The sequence below is a fragment of the Dipodomys merriami genome, unplaced genomic scaffold (genome assembly GCF_024711535.1).
Source record: "Dipodomys merriami isolate MVZ:Mamm:240054 unplaced genomic scaffold, mDipMer1.0.p SCAF_8, whole genome shotgun sequence".
Taxonomy (NCBI): domain Eukaryota; kingdom Metazoa; phylum Chordata; class Mammalia; order Rodentia; family Heteromyidae; genus Dipodomys; species Dipodomys merriami.
In genome coordinates this window covers 51,101,398-51,125,675 of record NW_027206401.1, presented here as the reverse complement: position 1 = coordinate 51,125,675, position 24,278 = coordinate 51,101,398, and the positions used below count along the sequence as shown (strand labels likewise).

The 24,278-nt window shown below is 36.7% G+C and overlaps 1 protein-coding gene across 4 annotated transcripts in view; it reads right to left on the bottom strand.

Annotated features, from left to right (window-relative positions):
• Positions 1-1,364: 1,364 nt before the first annotated feature.
• Positions 1,365-24,278, bottom strand: part of Snx14 (sorting nexin 14) — an 80,082-nt gene continuing 57,168 nt past the window's right edge. For all 4 annotated transcript variants that reach the window (XM_070010837.1, XM_070010839.1, XM_070010838.1 and 1 more), the window contains 12 exons: positions 21,896-22,097; positions 19,837-19,920; positions 17,443-17,543; positions 16,034-16,145; positions 14,049-14,089; positions 13,796-13,915; positions 8,702-8,825; positions 7,584-7,748; positions 7,051-7,146; positions 3,741-3,832; positions 3,090-3,146; positions 1,365-1,842 (listed from right to left, as the gene is read on the bottom strand). In XM_070010837.1, the coding sequence (XP_069866938.1) occupies positions 1,804-1,842; positions 3,090-3,146; positions 3,741-3,832; positions 7,051-7,146; positions 7,584-7,748; positions 8,702-8,825; positions 13,796-13,915; positions 14,049-14,089; positions 16,034-16,145; positions 17,443-17,543; positions 19,837-19,920; positions 21,896-22,097 (1,233 nt within the window). In that variant the 3' untranslated portion in view covers positions 1,365-1,803. The remainder of the gene's footprint in view (positions 1,843-3,089; positions 3,147-3,740; positions 3,833-7,050; positions 7,147-7,583; positions 7,749-8,701; positions 8,826-13,795; positions 13,916-14,048; positions 14,090-16,033; positions 16,146-17,442; positions 17,544-19,836; positions 19,921-21,895; positions 22,098-24,278) is intronic.

Genomic DNA, 24,278 nt, shown 5'->3' with positions numbered 1-24,278 from the left:
ATAAATAAAAAATAAATAAATAAACAAAGTATCAGGAGTAAAGGCAAACTGGTAATATGAGTATTGAAAAAGCTATAAAAAATCTTAGTTTTCCACTTACATATTAAGTCATGTTTAAATATGGACATTTACCCCGATTAATTTTTCCTATGTCCCTGAGAAATTAAATATTTAAGCTTAGTAGTAAACCCCACTGATACAAAGAAATTAAAATATATTCTAGAACTTTCAAATATTAAAAAAAAACAGAACTACTAACTGAACCATTTCTAAAACATGCTAAGAAGCATGTTTTTAAACTTAAATGAATGGTGTACTTAAATGTGTTAGTTTCCAAATCACATTAATTTCCCACATGACACAGTGTAGTATCTGGTACATGACAACAGCTTGGTCATACATTCTCCATGAAGCATTAAACCATTAATCAAACAAATACAAGATGCTCAATCCAAGGAATTTCAAGTAAAAGTATTTTGTTTGTTTTCTTGAGAAAGTTTTGCTAGGTAGGCTGGGCTAGCCTGCAACTTGCTCTGTAGCTAACAATGGCCTTGAACTTACACTCTTCCTCTCCGATCACTAAGTACTAGGATTCATCATGTCCAACGCTCAAATAAAATTGTAAATAATGAATTTTTTTGTATTGGTTCTGGGACTTAAACTCAGGGCCTGGGCACTGACCCTGACCTTCTTTTGCCCAATGCTAGTGCTCTACCACTGCTTCCAGCTATTTGGTAGTTATTAGAGAGACGAGTCTCTGGGACTTTCCTGCCTGGGCTGCCTTTGAACCATGATCTCCAGATCTCAGCCTCCTGAATAGCTAGGATTACAGGTGTGAACCCTCAGTGCCTGACAATAATGAACCTTTTTGGGGGGAAGGGGAGCAGTCCTGGATCTTGAACTCAGGACCTGGCACTGTCCCTGACCTTTTTTTGCTCAAGGCTAGCATTCTACCACTTGAGCCACAGCTCCACTGCTGGCATTTTAGTAGTTAATTGGAGATAAATCTCATGGACATTCCTGCTAGATCTGGCTTCCAACAGTAATCCTTATATCTCAGCCTCTTGAATAGCTAGGATTACAGGTGTGAACCATGAGTGCCTGACAATAGTGAAACTTTTAAAATAATCTTTTAAAATTACTATCCTCAGGAAATACAGTTCATTTTATATTTTCTTTTGAAGAAATAATAGACAGCATACACCCAAGATGTACTTGTGAGTTTTTGGAATATAGTAGCACACAATTTAGTGGAACTTAATTATAATCTGACAATGCCTAAGTATTCAGTTTTCTCATAGAAGAGGCTATTATCTAACAGTCACACACAAAGATTAAGGAAAAATTCTGTGCACTGTAAAAAAACCGGTATAGATGCTTTATTTATAGACAGTTTACTATGTACGATTATGAAGGAAAAAAGAACAAATCTTTAGAAAGGTAGTAACACTAAATTAGAAAGCAAGTGTCTAATGTTACTCCTATTTTTCTACACTAAAGAAAATTGCTTCTTTGATACAAGACAAAGATTATTGCCCTCAAGAGATTAGGAATTGTCTATTTTACAAATTGCAGTAAGTGATATAAATTCTAGTTAACAGCTGGTGTAAAATGAAAAGCTATAAAACCCAATCACTTTTAATTATTATTGTATTTCAATTAGGTCTTTATTAAAACAAAAAACAATAGTTCAGACACTGAAGTACATGATATATACAAAAATATACAAAAGTGAAAGAAAAAAAGTACAGTTTGATTACATCAGTATAGCAGTAACGTTGATTCTACACGAAATCCAAATGTTTACATCCAGGATGTCACAGAGGCAACTTCCTTTTGTACCTAAAATAAAAGTAAATCCATTTAATAACAGGACAATTGGATAGGAGTTCATTTGTGAATTACCTAACAGTGCCAGTATATTAAAATTCTAACCTAAAATTCTAACCTACTAAGGCTGAATTTGCTGGCATATGCATGTATAATAGCTATGCGTTAGAAAAAAAATAACACTGTACAATGACAGACCTGATAGTATAGAGTAGGTAGTTTCTTGGTATTCACTGCACATAACTGGATATAAAACGTCTACAATGACCTTTTCAAAAAATGCATTTAGTCTTACTAGAATGGGAAAGCTTTTAATAGGTAAACAGTCCAAATCTGGTTTCTCCTGCCGTACATAAGTCTAGTCTTGAACAAGTCCTTTCATTTAACCAAATAAATCGGTCAAAAATAAGAGAAAAGGACATAAATCTTTGTTCAAAACTCAAAATCCTCAAGATTAATTGTAATATTGCTATGTTCTAACTACAATTAATTTTGTGCTCTTTCAATTACTTAAGTCTCTGACTTACACAGCATACAATGTTCTAGATAACAATCTAGACAGCTTGGTTCATTCTAATGGTTAAGATTTAACACTCCCTGTGAGCACCAAATTTAAAAAAAAAATTAACATTCCCATCTTCCTCTGTAAAGGGTCCCTATCTGTTTGTAATTAGGAAAAGATGGGTCAAAACAGTCCTGCCCCCTTTCTGTAGTGCTGGTGATTGAAGCCAGACCTCACCCATGCTAAGCAAGTACTCAGCACTGAACTATATCCTCAGCCCAGAGTTTATTCCATTGTTAAAGGATCATAGATGCCAAGGGCAGCTATGGGAGGGAGAGAGGGAGAGAGAAAAAGGGAACAGATTATACTAAAGAAAAGGAAAAAGATGTACTTATCATGTGATTTGGAAAAAATAGCTGTAGTGTCAAAGTTTGTAGAATCCATAAGCTTTATAGACTTCACAGACTTTATAGCTTTACAGCCTCATGAAGGTTAAAATGTGTTTGTAACTCTAAGTATTACTATCCCACAATAATGTGAAATTTATGTAATAAATCTCAAAAAAACTTAAAAAAGGATTGTAGTTGCAAGTGTTTCATTAACTTCTGGGTCCTCAGAGAATAACAAGAACAACAACAAAAAATTTACCAATTTTGGTGGGAAGGACTATGTACAGGATCTCACCATGACCCCTAAGATGGCTTCAAACTCTTTGATTTCTCTGCCTCAGATTCAAAATTACTGCTTTTTCACTTACCTTATTGAGCTCTGGAAAAAGTTCTTGTATCACAATGTCCAACAAAACATAGGTCAGCTATAAAATAAATTAATCAATTAAGGAATTAAACAATAAAAAATAAACACAAAACTCAAGATGGTGGTTATTTCTAATGGGAAGGCAGGGAATGGGGTTGACAATATAAAATAATCTCAATAATGTTTGTTTCTTAAAATCCATGTGTTTACTTGTGGATATTTTATCGTTTTTATCATGTGCCTAATTCTTTCTTGTGTTAAATATTTCATATGTAACAATCTTTTTTTGCAATAAAAAGCTTAAAGAAACAAAATATAAAATTGAAACAGTACTAAGATTCTAATAAAGTATACATGAAATATAAACATAAAAATGTTATTCTAGATAACTTTGAGTTGATTTTTAATCTTTATTTCATGAATTTCCTACATAACCCAAATTTTCTACAATTCAGTATGTATTAATTTTAACTTAAAAATTTATGTCACCAAGAAAAAAGGGAACCATCAAAAACAAAGAAACACAAATAAAACTTTTTCTCTGAATGTTCAAATTACACTACCTAGAAACATGCACACTAATAATAATATACTGTATCATGCAGCAAACCTAGGCAGCATTAGTCTCTGCTTTTTTTTTTTAAGATTTTACCTGTTTATTGAGTACTGGCTGCTGTAGGCCATCAAAGAGAAGTCTGATGCTTTCATACTTGGTTTCTTCACCAATGCACTTGACTATCAGATCTAAACAAGAAACCCATATATGAAATAATTTGTAAGTGACTCATCATCAACTGGATAAAAGACCAAAATTTCTCCTCTGTTTCCAGCTACCTAATAAATCAGTATTTTCCAAACCAGTACTTCTGCAAGAGACTCCTGGAATAAAAAGGTTCTTAAGGTTGGCTTATTTATTGATTGATTGATTGATTGATTGATGGGTGTGCCAGTCCTTCGGCTTGGACTCAGGGTTTGGGCACTGTTCCTGAGCTTTTCTCCTCAAGGCTAATGCTCTACCACTTGAGCCACAGCTCTTCTAGCTTTTTGGGGGTTCATTGGAGATAATAGTCTCATGGACTTTCCTGCCTAGGCTAGCTTCAAACCTCCATCCTCAGATCTCAGTCACCTGAGTATCTAGGATTACAGGCAAGAGCCACTGGTGCCTAGGTGGATAAAAAGTTTTATAGTCAAGCTGAGAAATAGCAGTGTCCTTCTTCCCCAATGTACAGACACTACTGCACACTCCGAGGATGCTTTAGCATATAAACTCACAACTACAAAATCATTTTTTAAAAAAAGAGTATAAAATCACACATACTTTATTATACCATTTGGGTAAAACAAAAAAGATGTCTGCACATTTGTGCATACACATAAAGAAATACATAGAAAAAGATCTGGGAGGATTAAGGCCACACTGGAGCACAAGCTATCTTCTACATAGCTCAGAGGACACCTTCCACTTTTTTTGTGTGGTGGTCCTGGGCTTGAACTCAGAGCCTGGGTGCTGTCCCTGAGCTTCTTTTGTTCAAGGCTAGCACTTTACTCCTTGAGCCATAGCTCCACTTCTAGGGGTTTTTTTTGTTTTGTTTTGTTTTTTTGTTTTTTTGTGTGTCCAGTCGTGGAGTCTGAACTCTGGGCCTGGGCGCTGTCCCTCAGGAATCAGACGCAGGGCTTCATGCAGGCTAGGCAAGTACTCCACCACTAAGCCACATTCCCAGCACCATTGTTTTATTTTCAGACATGCATATAAGATATCCACCCTCATTTATCCTCTCCATTTTCCTAACCGCCTCCTACTTGTACCTGTCCCCCAAAAGACCCTATTTTACTTGGATGGGTAACTTTTTTTTGGAGGGGGGATCTGGTCGTGGGGCCTCCTGAACTCTGGGCCTGGGCGCTGTTCCTTAGGTCTTCAGCTCAAGGCTAGCACTCTACCACTTGAGCCACAGTGCCACTTCCGGCTTTTTTCTTTTTGCTTATGTGGTGCTGAGGAATCGAACCCAGGGCCTCAGGCATGCAAGGCAAGTGCGCTACCACTGAGCCACCTTCCCAGCCCCTTGGATGAATAACTTTTTAGTTACAGTTCAGGTTTCCCTGGTTAAGCCCTGGTTCCAACAGAGATATGAGTTCCTGTTTTGCAAAAACAGCTATGGTTCTCTAAATTTACCCATTGATCTCTCCTATGAGGGCAGTGATTTGTGCTGTCACCCTATCTCGCTAACTGCTGCTTTTTCAGTTTTTTCAGCTTCTTTACTTACAACTAGTGCAGAGGAGCAACTTCAGCTTACATGAAGATATTCCAGCCAAAGTCATCCTCTTCTCCTTTTACTCTGTATTTTCTCCCTGTTCATTAAGACTCTCATACTGCTACTCATCTACCTTGTACTATCACCTATACTTTCACTTTTTATTTTCTGGTCGGTCATGGGGCTTGAATTCTGAGCCTGGGTGCTGTCCCTCAGCTCTTCAGCTCAAGGCAAGCATTCTACTGCTTGAGCACAGTGCCACTTCAGGTTTTCTAGTGGTTTATTGGAGATAAGAGTCTCACGGAGTTTCCTGCCTTGGCCGGTTTTGAACCATGATCCTCAGATCTCAGCCTACTGAGTAGCTAGAATTACAGGCATGAGCCACCTGCACCCAGCCTATACTTCCACTTCTAAAATAAGATATTTAATTGTTTTACTGGACACGTGCACCTGGATAATTACAGACACTTCACATTTAAAATGTCCTAAACTTCAAAGTTCTGGGGGTTGGGATGTTTTAAACTAGTAGGTGCTCTGCTTGATCACCTGACATTTTTCCCTTTATTTCCCATCACAGTAAGAGCTTACTGTCATTCATTTACTTAATGGCAAAAACTTACCAATTTTACAAGACAGATGACCATCTTTCCCTTAATGCCTCTATAACTTAAACATTACTGCAACAAGTATGTTTTGTCTAAATGTCTGTCTTCCTACCAGACTGAGTTATTAAAGTCTACTTTTTGCATCCTTTGCAATCTGCACAGAATCTGGAACATGAATAGTACTCCATAAATTTGAAAAGGATGAATGAGCTCTGATTTTTTTTTTGGGGGGGAGGGGGGGTTTAGTCATGGGACATGAACTCTTTTGCCAAGGCTAGCACTCTACCACTCTGAGTCACAACACCACTGCCAGTTTTCTGGTGGTTACTGGAGATAAGAATCTCACAAACTTTCATGCTGGGGCTGGCTTTGAAATACGATCCTCAGATCTCAGCCCCCTGAGTAGCTAGGATTACAGGCATGAGCCACCAGTGCTTGGGCCTGATTACTTAATCATATACACTAGCATACCTAGCATACTCATGTTGTAGTGAGCAGCAGGCATTGTCCCACAATGCATCACTTTAATCAGCTCAATTATATAAGTTTGAAAGAATCTGGTTAGAAATGTAGCTCAGTGGAAGTGACATGTACAAGGCCTTGGAATAAATCCTAACACCATTAAAAAGAAAAGAGGCCAGACATTGATCACAACTGTAATTCTAGCTACTCAGAGGAGGCTGAGGTGTAAGAATCATAGTTCAAAGCTAGCCTGGGCAGTATAGTCCATGAGACTCTTAACTCCAATCAAGCACCAAAAAAAGCCAAAAGTAGAGCTGTGGCTCAAGTGGTAGAATGCTAGCCTTGAGCACATAAGCTCAAGTTCAAGCTCCAGAATTGGCACACTGACACACATACACATACACACATACAGAAGAGAAAAAAGGGAAAGAGAAAGTAAGAATATGGCTTGCTAATATTTGAGAACCAGCTTAGTCTTAAATTTTTAGTGATAACACTAGAAAAACAAACTAAGTTGTGAGTTAATTTTAATTTGTCTTTATAACTATTTCTAAAATGAGAGCCCAGAGTAAACATTAGCTTTAATAATTACTGTACAATGAAACCTCAAATGAGTGCTAATCTATATAAAATTAGGCTACAATACCTGGAATGTAATTCATCATTTCTTCAAAAGTCTGTTTTGCACCTTTTTGTTTATCTTGGGGAGAGCGAGGTTCAGTATTTTCACAGAATATAGCATCTAGAATAAGAGTAGAAAAAATATTTCTCTAAGGATATAGGTTGACCCATTGTTACATTGAGATGTACAAGGCACTATGTTGAAAACAAACTTTACAACTTGGTGGGGGTGGGGGGAGGGAGAAGATGGGGAGGTGGGGAGGGAAAGGATGGTAGGGGAAAAACAAAGGATGTAACAACGCTCCATATAACTGTAACCCCTCTGTAACTCATATAAATGTAACCCCTCTGTACAGTATTTTCACAATAAAAAATATACCAAAAAAAGGAAAAAAGAAAAATATTTCTGAAATCTTCATCTATTCATTCATACAAAATATTTCTTCAACAGTAGAAATACTAATAAACAAAAGGCAAACAAGACTCCATGTTCTTTTAGATTCAACTGAAATCACTGAGTATATACAATACGAAACAAAGACATGATAAAATACAAACCTCTGAGAAGTGTTATGAGTGAAACTAAACGGTGCTCTTGAAATAGCTGCTCTAGTTTACACTGAAGATAGTAGTCAGTGTACATTTCCAGGGTGTTTTTAAAGAGGATTCGAGTTCCCATTAGAAGATGATGAAGCCAGTCAGGAACTTGGAAAACTACCCGTCCTGAGAAGAATCAATTAGAGTACTTTTTATTTATGAGACAGATACTCTGAACATTTCTTTCTCTCTCTCTCTCTCTTTTTTTTGTTGCCAGGCCTCAGGCTTGAACTCTGGATCTGGGTGCTGTCCTTGAGCTCCTTTTGGTCAAGGTTAGCACTCTACCACTTGAGCCACAGTGCCACTTCCCGCTTTGTCTGTAATTTAATTGGAGGTAAGAGTCACAGACTTTCCTGGCCAGGGTGGCTTTGAACTGCAATCCTCAGATTTCAGCCTCCAGAGCAGCTAAGATTAAAATGATTACAGTCACCAGCTACATATGGCTTGATTACATTTTTTTGGGGTCAGTCATGGGACTTGAACTCAAGGCCTGGGCACTACCCCTCCTCTTTTATGCTCACATCTAGCATTCTATTATTTAAGTCATAGCTCCACTTCCAGCTTTTTGGCAGTTATTGGGGATAAAGAGTCTCATGGACTTCCCTGCCCATACCGGATTTGAACCATGATCCTCAGATCTCAACCTCTTGAGCAGCTAGGATTGTAGGCATTAGCCACTAGCACCTAGCTGAACATTTTTCAGTATAGAAAACACAAGTAACAATGGCCAGTCTTTTATTTGTAAATAATAACTTTAGTATGTTCAAAATTGATATTAAATTTTTTGTTAAAGAAGTATCTTCAGTAAAAATTCAATAAGGAGGGCCGGGAAGGTGGCTCAGTGGTAGAGCGCTTGCCTTGCATGCCTGAGGCCCTGGGTTCGATTCCTCAGCACCACATAAGCAAAATGAAAAAAGCCGGAAGTGGCGCTGTGGCTCAAGTGGTAGAGCGCTAGCCTTGAGCTGAAGAGCTGAGGGACAGCGCCCAGGCCCAGAGTTCAGGCCCCACGACCGGACCCAAAAAAAAAAAAAAAAAATTAGGGGAATGACAAATTTTAACATAAAATACTTATATCTTACCTACATACATCAGATAATCATAGACTCCTTCTATAGTCATCACCTCCATAAAATAGTTCTGATTTTGCTTCCTCTCTGTGTTCTCAGCGCGGTTTGCATTATTCTTAAAGAGGTCATTGAAAAGCTGAAGTTGAAATAGTAAGAGATATATTGCTTAACATACTTTCTGATGATCATCACTAAGGCTCTAGTAACATAGAGCAAAAGAAGTTCAAACTTTTTCCAATTAAAACAGAGAATTAGAATATGTTAAGATCTACTTTGAAGATCCACTTTTTTATGAACAAATTACATTTTTTTCCACAGTATACAAAATGAAAAAAATTCTTTAATTTCATTAAATATTCATCTTCCTCTCTAAAACATTTATATTCCTCTCTAAACACGAGAATAAATCCTATATAGAAAATATGGTTTCTACTTAGAATTTACATCATGTATTTTTTTTATTGTGAAAATACTGTACAGAGGGGTTACAATTACATGGGTGAAGATCCACTTTTATGTTCAAAATTACGTAACATGTATATTCCTCTCAAATGATCACATAAAAGTTTACATTTAACTTTAGATACAACAGCTAATGCATTAACCATTTAAAAAATTCCTCTTTTTTTTTTTTTTTTTTGGTGGTGCTAGGGACTGAACCAAGGTAAGTATTGGACAACTGAACTATACCCCTAATCTCCTTCTTTTTTGTTGATTTTTTTCAAAGAAATTGAGATAAAAGTTTCACGGTCCAACTTTTTTCTGTGTCTAGCTAATATTTAAAACTAGAAAAACTATTCCTAATCAAATAAAAAAGTTTCATTATGTGTCTAAGATGTCCTCAAACTCTTAATCCTTCTGCCTCAGACTCCTCACTACTGGAGGTACAAGCATGCCACCATGACCAGCTTCCTTCCTTTGTTTTTATATGCCCAAAGAAGCCAATTAACTTATAACAACATGTAAATTCAAACAATTCAAATACCTAATAGATACAGGTCAAGAAATAAAGATGTAAAGTAGGCACTAAAAAAAGAAATAAAGTGTTACAAAGTCTATTATAGCACTGCTGGTGGCTCATGCCTACCTATAATCTCAGGAAGCTGAGATCTGAGGTTCTTGGTTTGAAGCCAGCCCAGGCAGGAAAGTCTGTGAGACTCCTATCTCCAATTAATCACCAGAGTGGAGCTGCGGCTCAACGTGGTAGAGCACTAGCCTGTAGCACAAAGAGGCTAGGGACAGCACCTAAGCCCAGAATTCAAGCCTTATAACTGACCAAAAACAAACAAGCCTTAGTATAGAAGTTTCATGACAACAGAGACAATACCTACTACGGGCTCTCCTTTAAATTATTATCTATTCAAGTAGCTGTAAAAGAGGGTTCAATTTTACATGTCCATTTATGTGTACAATGTATGTTGATCACTGCTGCTCCTTTCATCATTCTCCTCTGCTTACCCAACTCTTCCCCCACCAGCCTCATCAAATTTCCTAGTTCTATTTTCATGTATATACATTGAACATTATGCTTGCATTCATTTTACTTTCCCTCTCTCCATTCATTTTTCCCCTCTCATAACCCTTATCCTCTCAAGACATGCTTCAGCTACCTAAAATTCTTTTTGTTAAGCAGCCTGTTAATTGTTCAAAGGATATAATTTATACCATGGGAACTCACTCCTACATATACTTAGGTAGGAGCCATGTCCTCAGTCCTCTATTGGCTCTTGTGTTGGGTAATCTTTTTTTTTTTTTTTTTTGCCGGTTGTGGGGCTTGAACTCTGGGCCTGGACACTATCCCTCAGCTCTTCAGCCCAAGCACTCAACCACTTGAGCCATAGCGCCACTTCCAGTTTTCTGGTAGTTTATTGGAGATAAGAATTTCACAGCTTTTCCTGCCTGGGCTGGCTTTGAACCATGATCCTCAGATCTCAGCCTCCTGCGTAGCTAGGATTACAGGCATGAGCCACGGGCGCCCAGCTGGTATTCTTATTCTTAGAAGCATAAGGTCAAAACATTTTCCCCAATCCAAGAAATATGAAAAGGGCTCTTCCTCCTAATCTACTCTCTCTCCTCTTCCATGTTTTTAAGTTCAATTTTTCATTAAAAAATGCTAATAATGGGGCTGGGAAGGTGGCTCAGTGGTAGAGCGCTTGCCTTGCATGCCTGAGGCCCTGGGTTCGATTCCTCAGCGCCACATAAGCAAAAAGAAAAAAGCCAGAAGTGGTGCTGTGGCTCAAGTGGTAGAGTGCTAGCCTTGAGCTGAAGAGCTGAGGGACAGCGCCCAGGCCCAGAGTTCAGGCCCCATGACCAGACCAAAAAAAAAAAAAAAAAAGAAAAGAAAATGCTAATAATACAGTAAATCTGAAAAGACAGGGAGACCTAACTATCTAAAACCATAACTATTACACTTATGGGCACTCCCTTATAGTTCTATGTACACTACCTATATATATGTGTGCTATGTGGTGTGTGTGTATGTGCTGCTTCAATCAACAAGGTTTAAAAAATAGCATTTACTATTTTTTTTACTTAGTAACATATTAAGGATTTTATGTTGCTTTATAGTTCATGTGAGTATAATTTATCTGCTGCAAAATACTCTTAAATAGATATTACTTGTTTATTCTCTTTTTTTTTTTTGTTGGTTGTGGGCTTGAACTCAGGGCCTGGGAGCTGTCCATGGGCCTCTTTGTACTCAGGTAGCTAGAGCTCTACCACTTGAGCCACAGCCAGACTTGCAGTTTTTGAGTGATTTATTGGTGATCAGAGTCTTACAGGGACTTTTATGCCTGAGCTGGCTTCGAACAGCAATCCTTGGGTGCAGGTGGCTCACGCCTGTAATCCTAGCTACCCAGGAGGCTGAGATCTGAGGATCACGGTTCAAAGCCAGCCCGGGCAGGAAAGTCCGTGAGACTGTGATCTCCAATAAACCAGTAGAAAACCGGAAGTGGTGCTGTGGCTCAAGCCCCATGACTGACAAAAAATAAGTAAGTAAATAAATGGAATTGTTTAAAAAAATATTTTAAAAAAAAGAACAGCAATCCTCAGATCTTAGCCTCCTGAGTAGCTAGGATTTCAGGCATGAGCCACCGGCACCCATCTGTAGATATTCCTTAACATAAGCATTCCTGCAAAGTTAAGGGTTAATGCTGTTTCCTTTTTTTATTCCAAAAGCAATACTTCAATACATGTAATACATGTCTTCACATATTATCATTACCACTTCTTCTTCTACTATATTATTTTCTTCCCATAAACTGCTAGCATTTGGACAAGGTCAAAGACCATAAACATCTAGAGATTTTTTTGTTTCATTTCTTTTTCTGCCAGTCCTGGGATTTGAACACTGGGCTTGGGTGCTCTCCCTGAGCCTCTTTGTGCTCAAGGCTAGCACTTTACCACTTGAACCACAGTACCACTCTGTCTCTTTCTCTCTCTCTTTTTTTTTTTTACAGTTTATTGGAGATAATAGTCTTTCAGGGACTTTTCTGTCAGGGCTGGCTCCAAACCAAGATCCTCAGATATCAGCCTCCTAAGAAGCTAGGATTACAGGCATGAGCCACTGGTACTCAGCTTGATAGTACCAAATTCTTTTCCCCAAAGTTTGGGCTCATTTTTAAGCCACTAGCAAAGTACATTTCTAACTTAAGCAAACTTCCGTCAACTTCTTTGCAGATATATCCTTTATATATTAAAAGTCACATTCCCATATAATTACTCTTTCCTTCTGTAATCCTATACATTAGATCTCTAATATTCCATCACTCACAAAGGTATGTGTATATACTAAAGACCACTCCAAAAATAACTAAAATTCTCACGTCTTTTCAATCATTCTCCCCCCACTCCCCCAGTGCTGGAGTTGAACCCAGGCTCTCAAACATCCTAGGCAAATATTCTACCATTGAGCTATATCACCAGCTCTTCAAGCAGTTTTGAGTATAAACATCAAGATATATTCATACCCATCCTGAAAGAAAGGACAAGTATAACTAAGACATGTGAGTGCACTTGTGTCTATTTCTGGTCAGAGAGAGCTATTAACAAGGAGGTTTGAAGACTTACTCTAAGAATCACTTAGGGTGATGCTTGAACAGAGAGGACGATAAAACTATGCCCATATTTCAAAGTCTTCTCTTGATCATTTTTTAATCTATGAGCTTTAATGATGGAATTTTTGTGCTAAGGAAATATAAAAGAATTACTAAAGAAAACAAAATGGTATATTAAGATAGACAAAGACTAATCCACAAACTGGGCTGGGAAAGTGGCTCAGTGGTAGAGCGCTTGCCTTGCATGCATGAGGCCCTGGGTTTGATTCCTTAGCACCACATAAGCAAAAAGAAAAAAGCTGGAAGTGGCGCTGTGGCTCAAGTGGTAGAGCGCTAGCCTTGAGCTGAATTGCTGAGGGACAGCTCCCAGGCTCAGAGTTCAGGCCCCATGATCGGACCCACCCCCCCCCAAAAAAATAATAATAATCCACAAACTTTCCATGGTCCAAAAACCTCTTACAATATATATTCTTCAATGTATTCACTGTGTTCATTCAGTACCTGTTAAACATGAACTTTTATTACCAAGCAGGGTTTCATAATACAACAGATCAGACCCAATTACTGTTTTGCCTGAAAGTATTTTCAGAATAGTAAACCATTACTTAAAAAAAAAAAAAATAGACTCAGGGGAAAAATTTTAATTCTAAAAATAAGCAATAAAATTTTTGCAAAAGTCTAGATAGGTTTAAACAGCTAATCAGTTACTATTAAACAGAACTAGAGAGAGATCGGGGGAAAAAAGATGTATCAAGGAAGTATCAAAAAAGATGTATCAAGAACAAAAGAGACAGGAAAAGTTGGGGGAAAGGATGAAAGATATGGGAAACAGAATAAGAATCAGTGTTCTAGGACAAGATGAGAGAGAACAAGATCTACATAGATAAAAGGAAAATTTTATACAAAATTGATAAGAGAACTAGGAAGGCAGATTGGTAAAGGGACAGCCCAATGATTGTCCCTCTTAGCCATGTTCTCATAAAACTTCCACTCATATCAATTCTGGACTTGAATACATGATTTAATAACTCTTTAGTATTGCATGCAGTACCTTTTTGTTGTTTTCTGAAGTAGGACTGAGAATGGTCAGTTCTGGTCTACTTGGTTTAGGCTTTGGAGATTCACAGGAATTAATGAAATTCATGATGAAAGGTTCCAAATGTTGACCTTTCTGTAGTGACAGATGATTGTAAAAAAAAAAATCAGTATTATGACTTCCAGTATCATATAAATTTATCATTTAAATTTATCAATATTTACATATGCTATTACTATCATGCTATAAATATATACAAATTATTCACCTCTTTCATTAGTTTTCCAGGAACAGACTTTATAATTTTCCCTGCAATCAAAAGTAAAGTATTAATTTTAAGAAGGTATAATATACTTAAGAGTTGCTTATATAAGTATTTCACTAGGTATTTCCAAATAGTAAATAGCCAAGTAAAAAGTGAAATAATCTAAAAGTTTTTGTAGTTGACCATTTCACACTCAACAGAAATTACAATCAATGGGGTACTACTCTGAACTATTTATAGGGACACTTGGGATTTACTTAATCTGATGAGGTTAAAGGTTGACAGGAAGGAAGTAACAAAAACAATGTTAAAACTGTGGAAATACAGTTGCCTCTATTTTTGTGAATACTTCAAATTTCCATAAAAGTGTTTTCAAATATTTTAAATTGATGAATGTACAATAATAATGAAAAGGTATTACTAAAATATTAAGACAAAAATTTTTCAAGTCATAAGAAACATTTAAAGTACGTGAATGATTTATATTCATGAATTTGAGATTAAGATTCCTATTGTAGCCATGCATTGTGCCACTCTTGTAATCTCAGCATTTGGGAGGCTGAGGTAGAAAGATAGACAGCTCAGCCTGGACTATAAAGTGAAACCCAGTTTTGAAAAAAATTATTATTTTAGTCTAATCATATTTTGTCAAATAAATTACTTCTTGATCTTAGGTTCCATATCATAAAGTATTAAGCATTTCAAGATTTTCTGAAACACTTAGAAATGACACAAAAAGTTAATCAAAATTGACAGATCCAACTTCAATTTCTTTCTGCTTAATTTATACAAGAGTAGACGTGTCAACAATATACTATATTAATAATAATAGGATTTTTTAGACATATAAACTACCTAGTCCTCTCACCTATTCTTGATTCTCATTCCATCCCCTCAAAATCTTTCCAACTTTCTTAAGTTATAGACTTTATTTCTATGTTTTCTGCATGTTATTACTTACTATGACATCAAATAAGATTAAAATCTCTAGGAAGCTTGTGTGCTATCTTTTCTTGCCCTATAAAACTTAGTTAATTGTTTAACAGAAACTCAGTTCAAAATTTCTCTAAATTTACCCTCTATCCCAGCAAGTAGCAGCAGTAATTATGGTGCATAGATAATCTTTTAAATTTTTTCACTTTCAGTTAAACCTAATCAGTAACCAGGTCTACCCAATTCCATTTCCTAAATGCTATATATAACTAAGCATAAAATATTGTCACAAGTTTCCCTAAAAAGACTATATACAGCAAATATTTTGGATCAATAAATGTTGATCCAGTGTTGGGAGATTAAATGAAAACTAAACACCCACTTACATTACATTACTTAATCCATTGGTTTAGTTCCACATAAACACTTAAGAGTGTATCAACTAAGTATGTGGAGAAATACTGCTTTTACCTTAATTTTAACAATTTTATTCCAGCTTCTCCATTTGGTACCTTAATTCTTTCATTCATTTTATGTTTTCTTTTGTGCATGCACGCACACATGAGCATGCCTGTCCTGGGGCTTGAACTCAGAGCCTGGGCACTGTTCCTGAGCTTTTATGCTCATATCTAGAGCTTTATCACTCGAGTCACAGTTCCACTTTTGGCTTTTTGGAGGATAGGAGATAAGAGTCTTACAGACTGTCCTGCACAGTCTGGTTCTGAACCATCATCTTCAGATCTCAGCCTACAGAGTAGCTAGGATTACAGGGGTGAAGCAGTGGTGCCTACTTTCTCCTTTTTTGCATGCAGCTTTGTTTATATGACTGATATTTAAGTTCATAAAGGCTAAAAACTATTGGTTAATTTAACTTTGTGTGATAGAATATTTATGTAGAAGTTATTAGAAGCACAAAATAAGACAGCTTAAAGTAAAAATAAAGTCCTTGCAATTCATCAAATAGCCATACCACATAAAATATTTTTCTAAACTAATCTGAAAATGGTGACTATTTTTAGATTATTCTCTTACATATGTTTTTTCACTTGACTTACCAAGATTTACATCTGGTAGTATCTTATCAAGAAACTGTGTTTCTCCACCATTGGGAGAGAGAAAGTCTGCTAGAAGCTGACTATTACTCAGTTCTGGATGCTGTAGAAGTTTCTTTAAAAAAAAAAAAAAGTTTGCAAATTCAGACAGGTAAGCAAAACTGTTGAGAAGTAACTTTTTGTTTTGTTTTTGTGCGGGTCTTAGGGCTTGAACTCTAGGGCTTGTGCTCTACCACTTGAGCCACAGTTCCACTTTCCAACTTTTGGTAGTTTTATGAGAGATAGGAGTCTCATAAACTTTCCTGCTCAGGTTGGCTTCTAACTGCCATCCTGAATAACAGGCTTGAGTCCTCAGTGCCCAGCTGTATTGAAGTAACTTTAGTAACTTTAAATAAACAAAACACAAGTTTTAAATCACCCAAAGTAATCAACCTATTTTATGCTTCACATCATGGGATGACAGACACACACATCATCATGCCTAGCTTCTTCCACTGAGAGAGAATCTCATGGATTTCTGCCTAGAATGGCACAGAATCTTGATCCTACCAATCTCAGTCTCTCATGTAGATGGGTGATAGGCTTATGTAACTGCCCAGCTATTGGCTGAAAGGGGTCTTGTGTATATGCTCAGGCCAGTCAGTCTCAAGCCACAATTCCCTAATCTCAGCCTCACAAAATCTAGTATTATAGCATGAGCCTGGCACCCAGCTATTATTGAAAATTTTTCCATTTTAAGAAGTAATTGTTATGGGCTTGGAATGGGGCTTAGTGGTAGAGTGCTTGCCTAGCATTCATGAAGCTTGGGTTCAATTCCTCAGTACCACATAAACAGAAAAAGCCGGAAGTGGCTCTGTGACTCAAGTGGTAGAGGGCTAGCCTTGAGCAAAAATAAGCTTAGAGACAGTGCCCTGAGTTCAAGCCCCAGAACTGGCCAAAAAAAAAAAAAGTAATTGTTCTGAGTGTGCTGTGGCTCAAAGTTATAGAGCATTAGCCTTAAGCACAAAAGCTCAGGGACAGCGCCCAGGCCCTGAGTTCTAGCCTCGGAACCATTCTAAAACCTACAAAATTGAAAGTGTAACAAAAATTAAACTTTACAAGAACAGGTACTTAGAGAGCAAAGCATGTATGTACAAAAGGACAAATCACAGAATACAGTTAGCAATGTTTGGAGAGGGCTGGGCTAAAAAGGAGGATGAAAGATTAATATGAAGTAAATGATTTGCATGTAGAAAAACAGAACAATGAAACTTGCTGTAATGTTTCCGGAAGTGGGGAAGGGAAAATGATCAGAGGGGACAAGACTGATTGGAATACATTGTACACATTAGTTAAAATATCACAAAGAAATGTCCCCTGTATAACTATGTATGCTAATAAAAAGGAGACTAATTATACACTTGGTGCCATACCTGTAGATATTCTTGAAACTCTTCTCTCTTTGACTTTAAGAATTCATAATTTTTAGGTCCAATAATCCTCTTGGAGGGAAGCTGGGCATCAGGAAATGTGCCTGTAATTTGTACATATTAAAATTCTTACTATGCTCTGAAACTATTTTAAAAACTAAGCTTATTTAGTTTTTTAAAATTAGAATACGGCAAATTCTGTTTTAGACCCATGCCTTGTAGAGGTATGTTGGAAATGAATTGAAAATATAAGGAAAATTAAGCTTTACAAGAACAGGTACTTATACTTTGCGGGGAGGGGAGTAGAAAGAGATAAGTGGGAGAAAATGGGGACGGAGTAACAGTGTTTAAAAAGAAATGAACTCATTACCTTACTTATGTAATTGTAACCCCCTGTTCATCACCTTTACAATAAAGATATTAAAGTAAGTGTCACAAAAATCCAGAACAAAAACTTTGGGAAATAAGTGAGATTCTATTAAACACAACTTCATAAAAGAAATACTTATTCTATTATGGGGAAAACTGTATTTTGTCAATGCTACATAACTTTAAATCCATAAGAGTACTTTCTCTAAGAGGGTCGACTGGAAATTTTAGTAACAGAGACAATAATGTTGGAAATACAACATTGTAAGTGGCTTTTGTAAGTCCACAAGTTAAAAAAAATATGGAGGTAACTTGTCTTTCTCAATTTTAAGAAAGAGGAAGTGGCGCTGTGGCTCAAGCAGTAGAGCACTCGCCTTGAGCTGAAGAGCGCAGGGACAGCACCCAAGTCCAGAGTTCAAGCCCCATGACCGACAAAAGAAATAAATAAAAACAAAAAAGTAAGAGAAGTCCTCAGAGACGAAACAAACAAAACAAGAATGGTATTTCCCCAGCCAGGAAAGCAGAAAATGAAAACTATTTGGAGACAAGTTTGGAGACAAACTCCAGATCAAAATCTTTAGAGTGGAACTAGTTAATCTTTATCTTCCTATAATAATAACCTAACCATGTACTTTACTCATACAGTAGGTATAGAAAGTTCTTGTACTTCATTGAGAATCAATTTGAATTTGGATCAAGAGACACTCTACAGGGCTTTTCTAAAACAAAAAGATTGAGAAAACAATACTTACCAACTCATGCAGAAAATGTCTAGAAATACTCATAATTATTCCTCTTATATTAATTAAAATAAATACTAATATAGGAAGAACTGAAAAAAAAAACCTCTCTTTTTCCAAAGAAAATCTACCCTCAAAAGAAACACTCAACAGCAAGCTTTGTTTCCTTATCTTGATAAATCAGAACACATGCCATAATACATAGCAAATACATGTTTACCAACAAAGATGGTGGCAGAACAAGATAATTCTTAAATGCCTAGTTTAAATTCTTTGCCACCTCAAGATAAACAAGAAATAAAACTGAATAGAGATAAATGTAGTTGTTCATAAGTTCAGAAAGTTTTAACTTGTTGTAAAGTTTACTTGTTGAGCTGAGCACTGATGGCTCACACCTGTAATCCTAGCTACTCAGGAGGCTGAGATCTGAGCATCACAGTTCAAAGCCAGCCCGGGCAGAAATGTCTATGATCTCCAATTAACCACCAGAAAACCAGAAGTAGAACTGTGGCTCAAAGTGGTAGAACACCACCCTTGAGCAAAAGAGACCAGGGACAGTGCCCAAGCCTTGAGTTCAAGCCACACAACCAACCAAAAAAAAAAAAAAAAAAAATTGAATAGAGTGTGTCTTCAGAAATATAAAGAACAGTTGCCTCTTACATTTTAATTATATTAAAAGAGTAATGTGTTGCACAGGTGGGGAACCCTTTTTCTGTCAAGGGCCATTTAGATATTTATAATATCACTTAAAGGCCATAAAAAAATCACTATAGGTAGAGGAGCCAAGGGACTCAGTGGCAGCTGACAAGAAGTATATGTGTCTGTCCTGTCGTGTACTAAATGATTTCACTGGCCTTATACGGCCTATGGGCCAGATGCTCTCCACTCCTGGATTGCACTTTAAATATACAGATATGCAAAGGTTAAAAGCTAAAACTAGTGTATCCCTAGTATAAAAAGAATGTATGTAATTTCTGTTACATATCTTTACAATTACTTAAAGATTAACCTAGTACAACACCTTTCAAGAATGCTAATGCTGAACGGTAATTTTTTTTTTTTTCCGGTCGTGGGGCCTAAACTCTGGGCCTGGGCACTGTCCATCAGCTCTTCAGCTCAAGGCTAGTGCTCTACCACTTGAGCCACAGCACCACGTCCAGCTTTTTTCTTTTTGCTTATGTGGTGCTGAGGAATCGAACCCAGGGCCTCAAGCATGCAAGGCAAGCTCTCTACCACTGAGCCACCTTCCCAGCCCCATGTAATGTTTTATATAAAAGGTACAACATACCATGAAATTCTGTTAGTTTTGATTCAAGAACATAGAATTCAAGGTATCTTCTATAGACAGACCAATGTTCAGGCTCATGCCCAACTGTAAAATGAAAACACATTGAATTACAAATAATTTTAAAAACTATTATTAAATGAACTATTCAACAATAATATAAAGGATATTTGTAGCCCTAATAACTTACTATTTTGAATATTACATTATCATATTTTGCCCTAAACTTTAATTACCTATAAGAGACAGAAATTTCAACTTTTTACGGTTATCTGAAGCAAATATACTTTTTCTACAATAGAATCATAAAGTTAAAGGATTTTTGAAAATTTATACAATTATTAAAGTCATCAAAATCACGTATTTCATTTTAAAAGTATGACTATAGCCAGTAACTCACACTTGTAATTAGGAAGCTGAGTTCTAACTGAGGTTTGAAACTGGCCAGGGCAGAGGAGTCCAGAAGACTCTATCTTCAATCAACCGGCACAGAAAGCGGGCTACAAGCCTGGCTCCAGTGGTAGCATGCCAGCCAGCAGTGAAAAGGCTGAGGAAGAGCTTGGGAGACCTTGAGTTCAAGCCCCAGTACCACAACTCCCCAAAACAAAAATGTAACTAATTGAGTCCTTCAAATATTGACTAAGTTGTCCAGATGGAACAACATAGTATAGAAGCACACTTCAAAATGACAATCTGCAATTCTGTAAATATTCTATATATCTAATAAAGAGTTGCTACTAAGTACTATTAAGAACCTGAAATATGGCTAGTGTAACCAATTAAATTTTAATTGGCTACCAAATTGTAAAACACAGGTAAGGGCTAAAACAATCAGGTCAGACCGCCTGTTCAATCCCCGGGCCTCATTTACTATGTGGCCGTAAACACATAATCTCATTGCATCTTACTTGGCTTATAGAATAGAAATAATTGTGTTTAACACATAAAAAAAAAAAAATCTACCTAAGCTGGGTGCTGGTGGCTCACCCCTGTAATCCTAGCTACTCAGGAGGCTGAGACCTGAGGATTGCGATTCAAAGCCATCCCGGGCAGAAAAGTCCCCAGGAGACTCATCTCTAATTAACCACTCAAAACCAGAAGTGGTGCTATGGCTCAAGTGGTAAAGCCTTGAGCAAAAAGAGGCTCAGGGACAGTGCTCAGGCCCTGAGTTCAAGAGCCACAACTGATAAATAATAGTAGTAGTAGTAGTAGTAGTAGTAGTAATCCACCTAAAGCACTTCCATATAGTATAGAGCATAGAATCAGCACTGATCTTCACTACCACTTAGTTACTAGCCTCATTTCTCTCAGAGACAGTTTCTTCTTCTGAGCTTAACTTTAATTTTCTGTTTATCATTCTCAAAATATGCAGGACTACTCAGAGATGACTGTTTATTCCAGTATATTGTTTACTTCCTGTCTCTACTGTAATAGAAAAAGCCAGGAAGAGCCAAAAGAAGGAAGTCTGCAAAGCAGGGAGGCAATCTGTAAAGCTATGTCTAATTATATTTTATTCAATTTTAATAGCCCATAAAAATGGGGAAAGGGGAAATACTGTCTTATTAAAATTGGAAGCTGGGTGCTGAGGCTCACAGCTTTAATCCCAGCTAAGAAGGCTGAGATTTGAAGGAATGGCTCAAAAGGTAGATCGCCAGCTAAATGAGAAACCTGAGCTAGTGAGAAGACTTGAGTTCAAATACCATTACTGGTGAAATAAATATAAATTAAAATTAAAATAAGAGATACAATACCTAAAATAGTGCTAATCGCATAAAAGATAAGTTAAGCATAATGGCCACTGATGACAACAAAAGTAATGAAAGAGACATAATGAAAGAGACAAAATGTGTCACTGGAATGTTTACTATTGTTTACTCAATAGTGTTGACTGAATGAATTAACTTACCACAAACACAACTTATAAAACTAAGTTTTCATCTAACTTTCTGTTCTAGATACTTTGTTTTTAGCTAGGCAATCATATTTAATAATTATACAGAGCAAATATCTCAAACATAATAAAGACGGGTTTATGGGCATTTTTTAAGAAGGTACTTCTTACCTACTCTTCTGTCATTTCTTTCAACATCAATACAAAACACAGGAATTCTCTCCTTCTTCTCCTTCCTTTCAGAGGAGGGATCCTCAAAAAAGTCTACATAAGGAATGCTGATTTTCCAGGCAGCAAGGTTTCGGGGAGTATTAGGCGTACTAACAGCTTCTACTGGAGAATCGTCTTCCATTACAACAATACCTTCCTCAATCTGGAAAAAAAAAATAGCAGTACCTTTAGAAATACAGAGGAACAGATACACCCATATTATTTTGATAATTTTTAAAATGTACTTAGATGATGATTTTCTATCAAAAGTATAAAAATAAAAAGTTAAAACAGGTTACTAGCATCAACTTTAGGTCTGGCTATATACATATACATTGAAGTATAATGGAAACTAACCAGACATTTCAGAGATTATGGAAAAAAATACTAAAAGCATGCAAATATAAAAAGCTTTCAACCTTGGTAGTAATACTGTCACTTAGGAATGTGAATACTGAAAGTATTCAATGATGGCTACATTTGTAATACACTATTAAGTATGAAGAATACCAGCATAACCTTTCTGGAAAGTGTTCTGACCCAGAGTTAAACTCTGGATTAAGACTGGCACTGGTGGCTCTTGCCTATAATCCTAGCTAGTCAGGAGGCTGAGATCTGAGGATCTTGGTTCAAAGCCAGCCCAGGCAGTTAAGTCCCTGAGATTTTTTATCTCCAATTAACTACCAGAAAAGCAGAAATGTCGATATGGCTCAAGTGTTAAGAGTAGTCGCTTTGAGCGGACAGAGCTCAGGGACAGCGCCCAGGCCCATTGTATTTTATATGGATATAAAAGTTGGAAAGAAGATTTGAAAGGCACTAACTTCTATAGAATACTGCTTTTTCATATCCTAACTTTCAAATTTTACATAAAATACCTTTTTGTTGGTGGTGGTGGTTGTGGGGGCTGAACTCTGGGCCTGGGTGCTGTCCCTCAGCACTTCAGCTCAAGGCTAGCGCCCTACCACTTGAGCCACAGAGCCACTTCTGGCTTTTTCTGCTTATGTGGTGCTGAGGAATCGAACCCAGGGCCTCATACATGCAAGGCAAGCACTCTACCACTAAGCCAGCTTCCCAGCCCTTAAGTTCTAAAATATTATAAGTATTTTAAAATAGAAATCCACATCTAGAAATAAATACATTGAAGGAAAAAAATGATTGATACTTTCAAATTTTATTGAACCTATTAAGCTCTATATCTTTGCTCAATTAAGACATCTCTTAATCATGTTAAAGAAATAAAATATTAGGCATAATCAACACATTCATTTTTCTTTCTTGAGACAAGATCTTAATATGTAGTCAAGGTGAGCCTAAAGCTCTCTTGGTAGCCTAGGCTGGCTTCAAATTCATGACTCTCCTGTGTGAGCTTTCTGAGTACTGGGACACACTCACCTCAAAGATTACACTTCTTTTAAGGCAGTAATCAAAGCCTATATTTGCACTTGAAAAGTAGAGGCAAGATGATATTGAGTTTGAAGCCAGCAAGTGCTATATTGTCTAATTTTAACACTAAAGTTACAGCACTTAAGAGAACTGTGAATAGTTTAATCGGAGAAAACCAGTGGTGGAAGATATTTACTCCCACTATTCTAGCACTTCATTATATAGTCTTGTTCATGGATCTGGGGATGGAGTAGGTCATAAAACAACGAGAGGGCTGGGAATGTGGCTTAGTGGTAGAGTGCTTGCATGATGCACTGGGTTCAATTCCTCAGTATCGTATCAGAAAAAGCTGGAAGTGGCGTTGTGGCTGAAGTTGTAAAGTGCTAGCCTTGACCATAAAAAAATAAAATAAAATAAAAAGAGGCAGCTCAGGGACAGTGCCCAGGCCCTGAGTTTAAGCCCTAGGACTGTCAAAAGAAAACAAACAAACAAAAACAAACCAAAGTAAAACAATTTGTTTAGTAAATACTACTAATAATAGGATATTCTTTTTATTTTGAGGCCCTGGGTTCAATTAGTACAACATAAATAAAAGTTTAAAAACATAGTTAAAATTAAAAAAAAAATCTCTAAAAAATGGGAATGCAAAATTCTTAGCAACATACAAGTATAAATGAGTAGCAAGGAACAAAGTTTTTCAACTTAAATGGTGTTTGTACCAACAGACTTAATGAGAAATCTCTATGACAATAGTTCTCTGAAATTTTCAGTGCTTCCCTTACTATTAACTAAAATTAAGTAAACATTGTGAACAAAATGATTGAATTGTTATTGCTATTAAGACAAGATTTCACAACACAGCCCAGACTAGCCTCTAACTTATTCTTGCCTTAAAAACTGAGTGATAACTTACTTCTCAGAAATTTAAGATAGCTCTTGCCCATGTAATTGTAACCCCTCT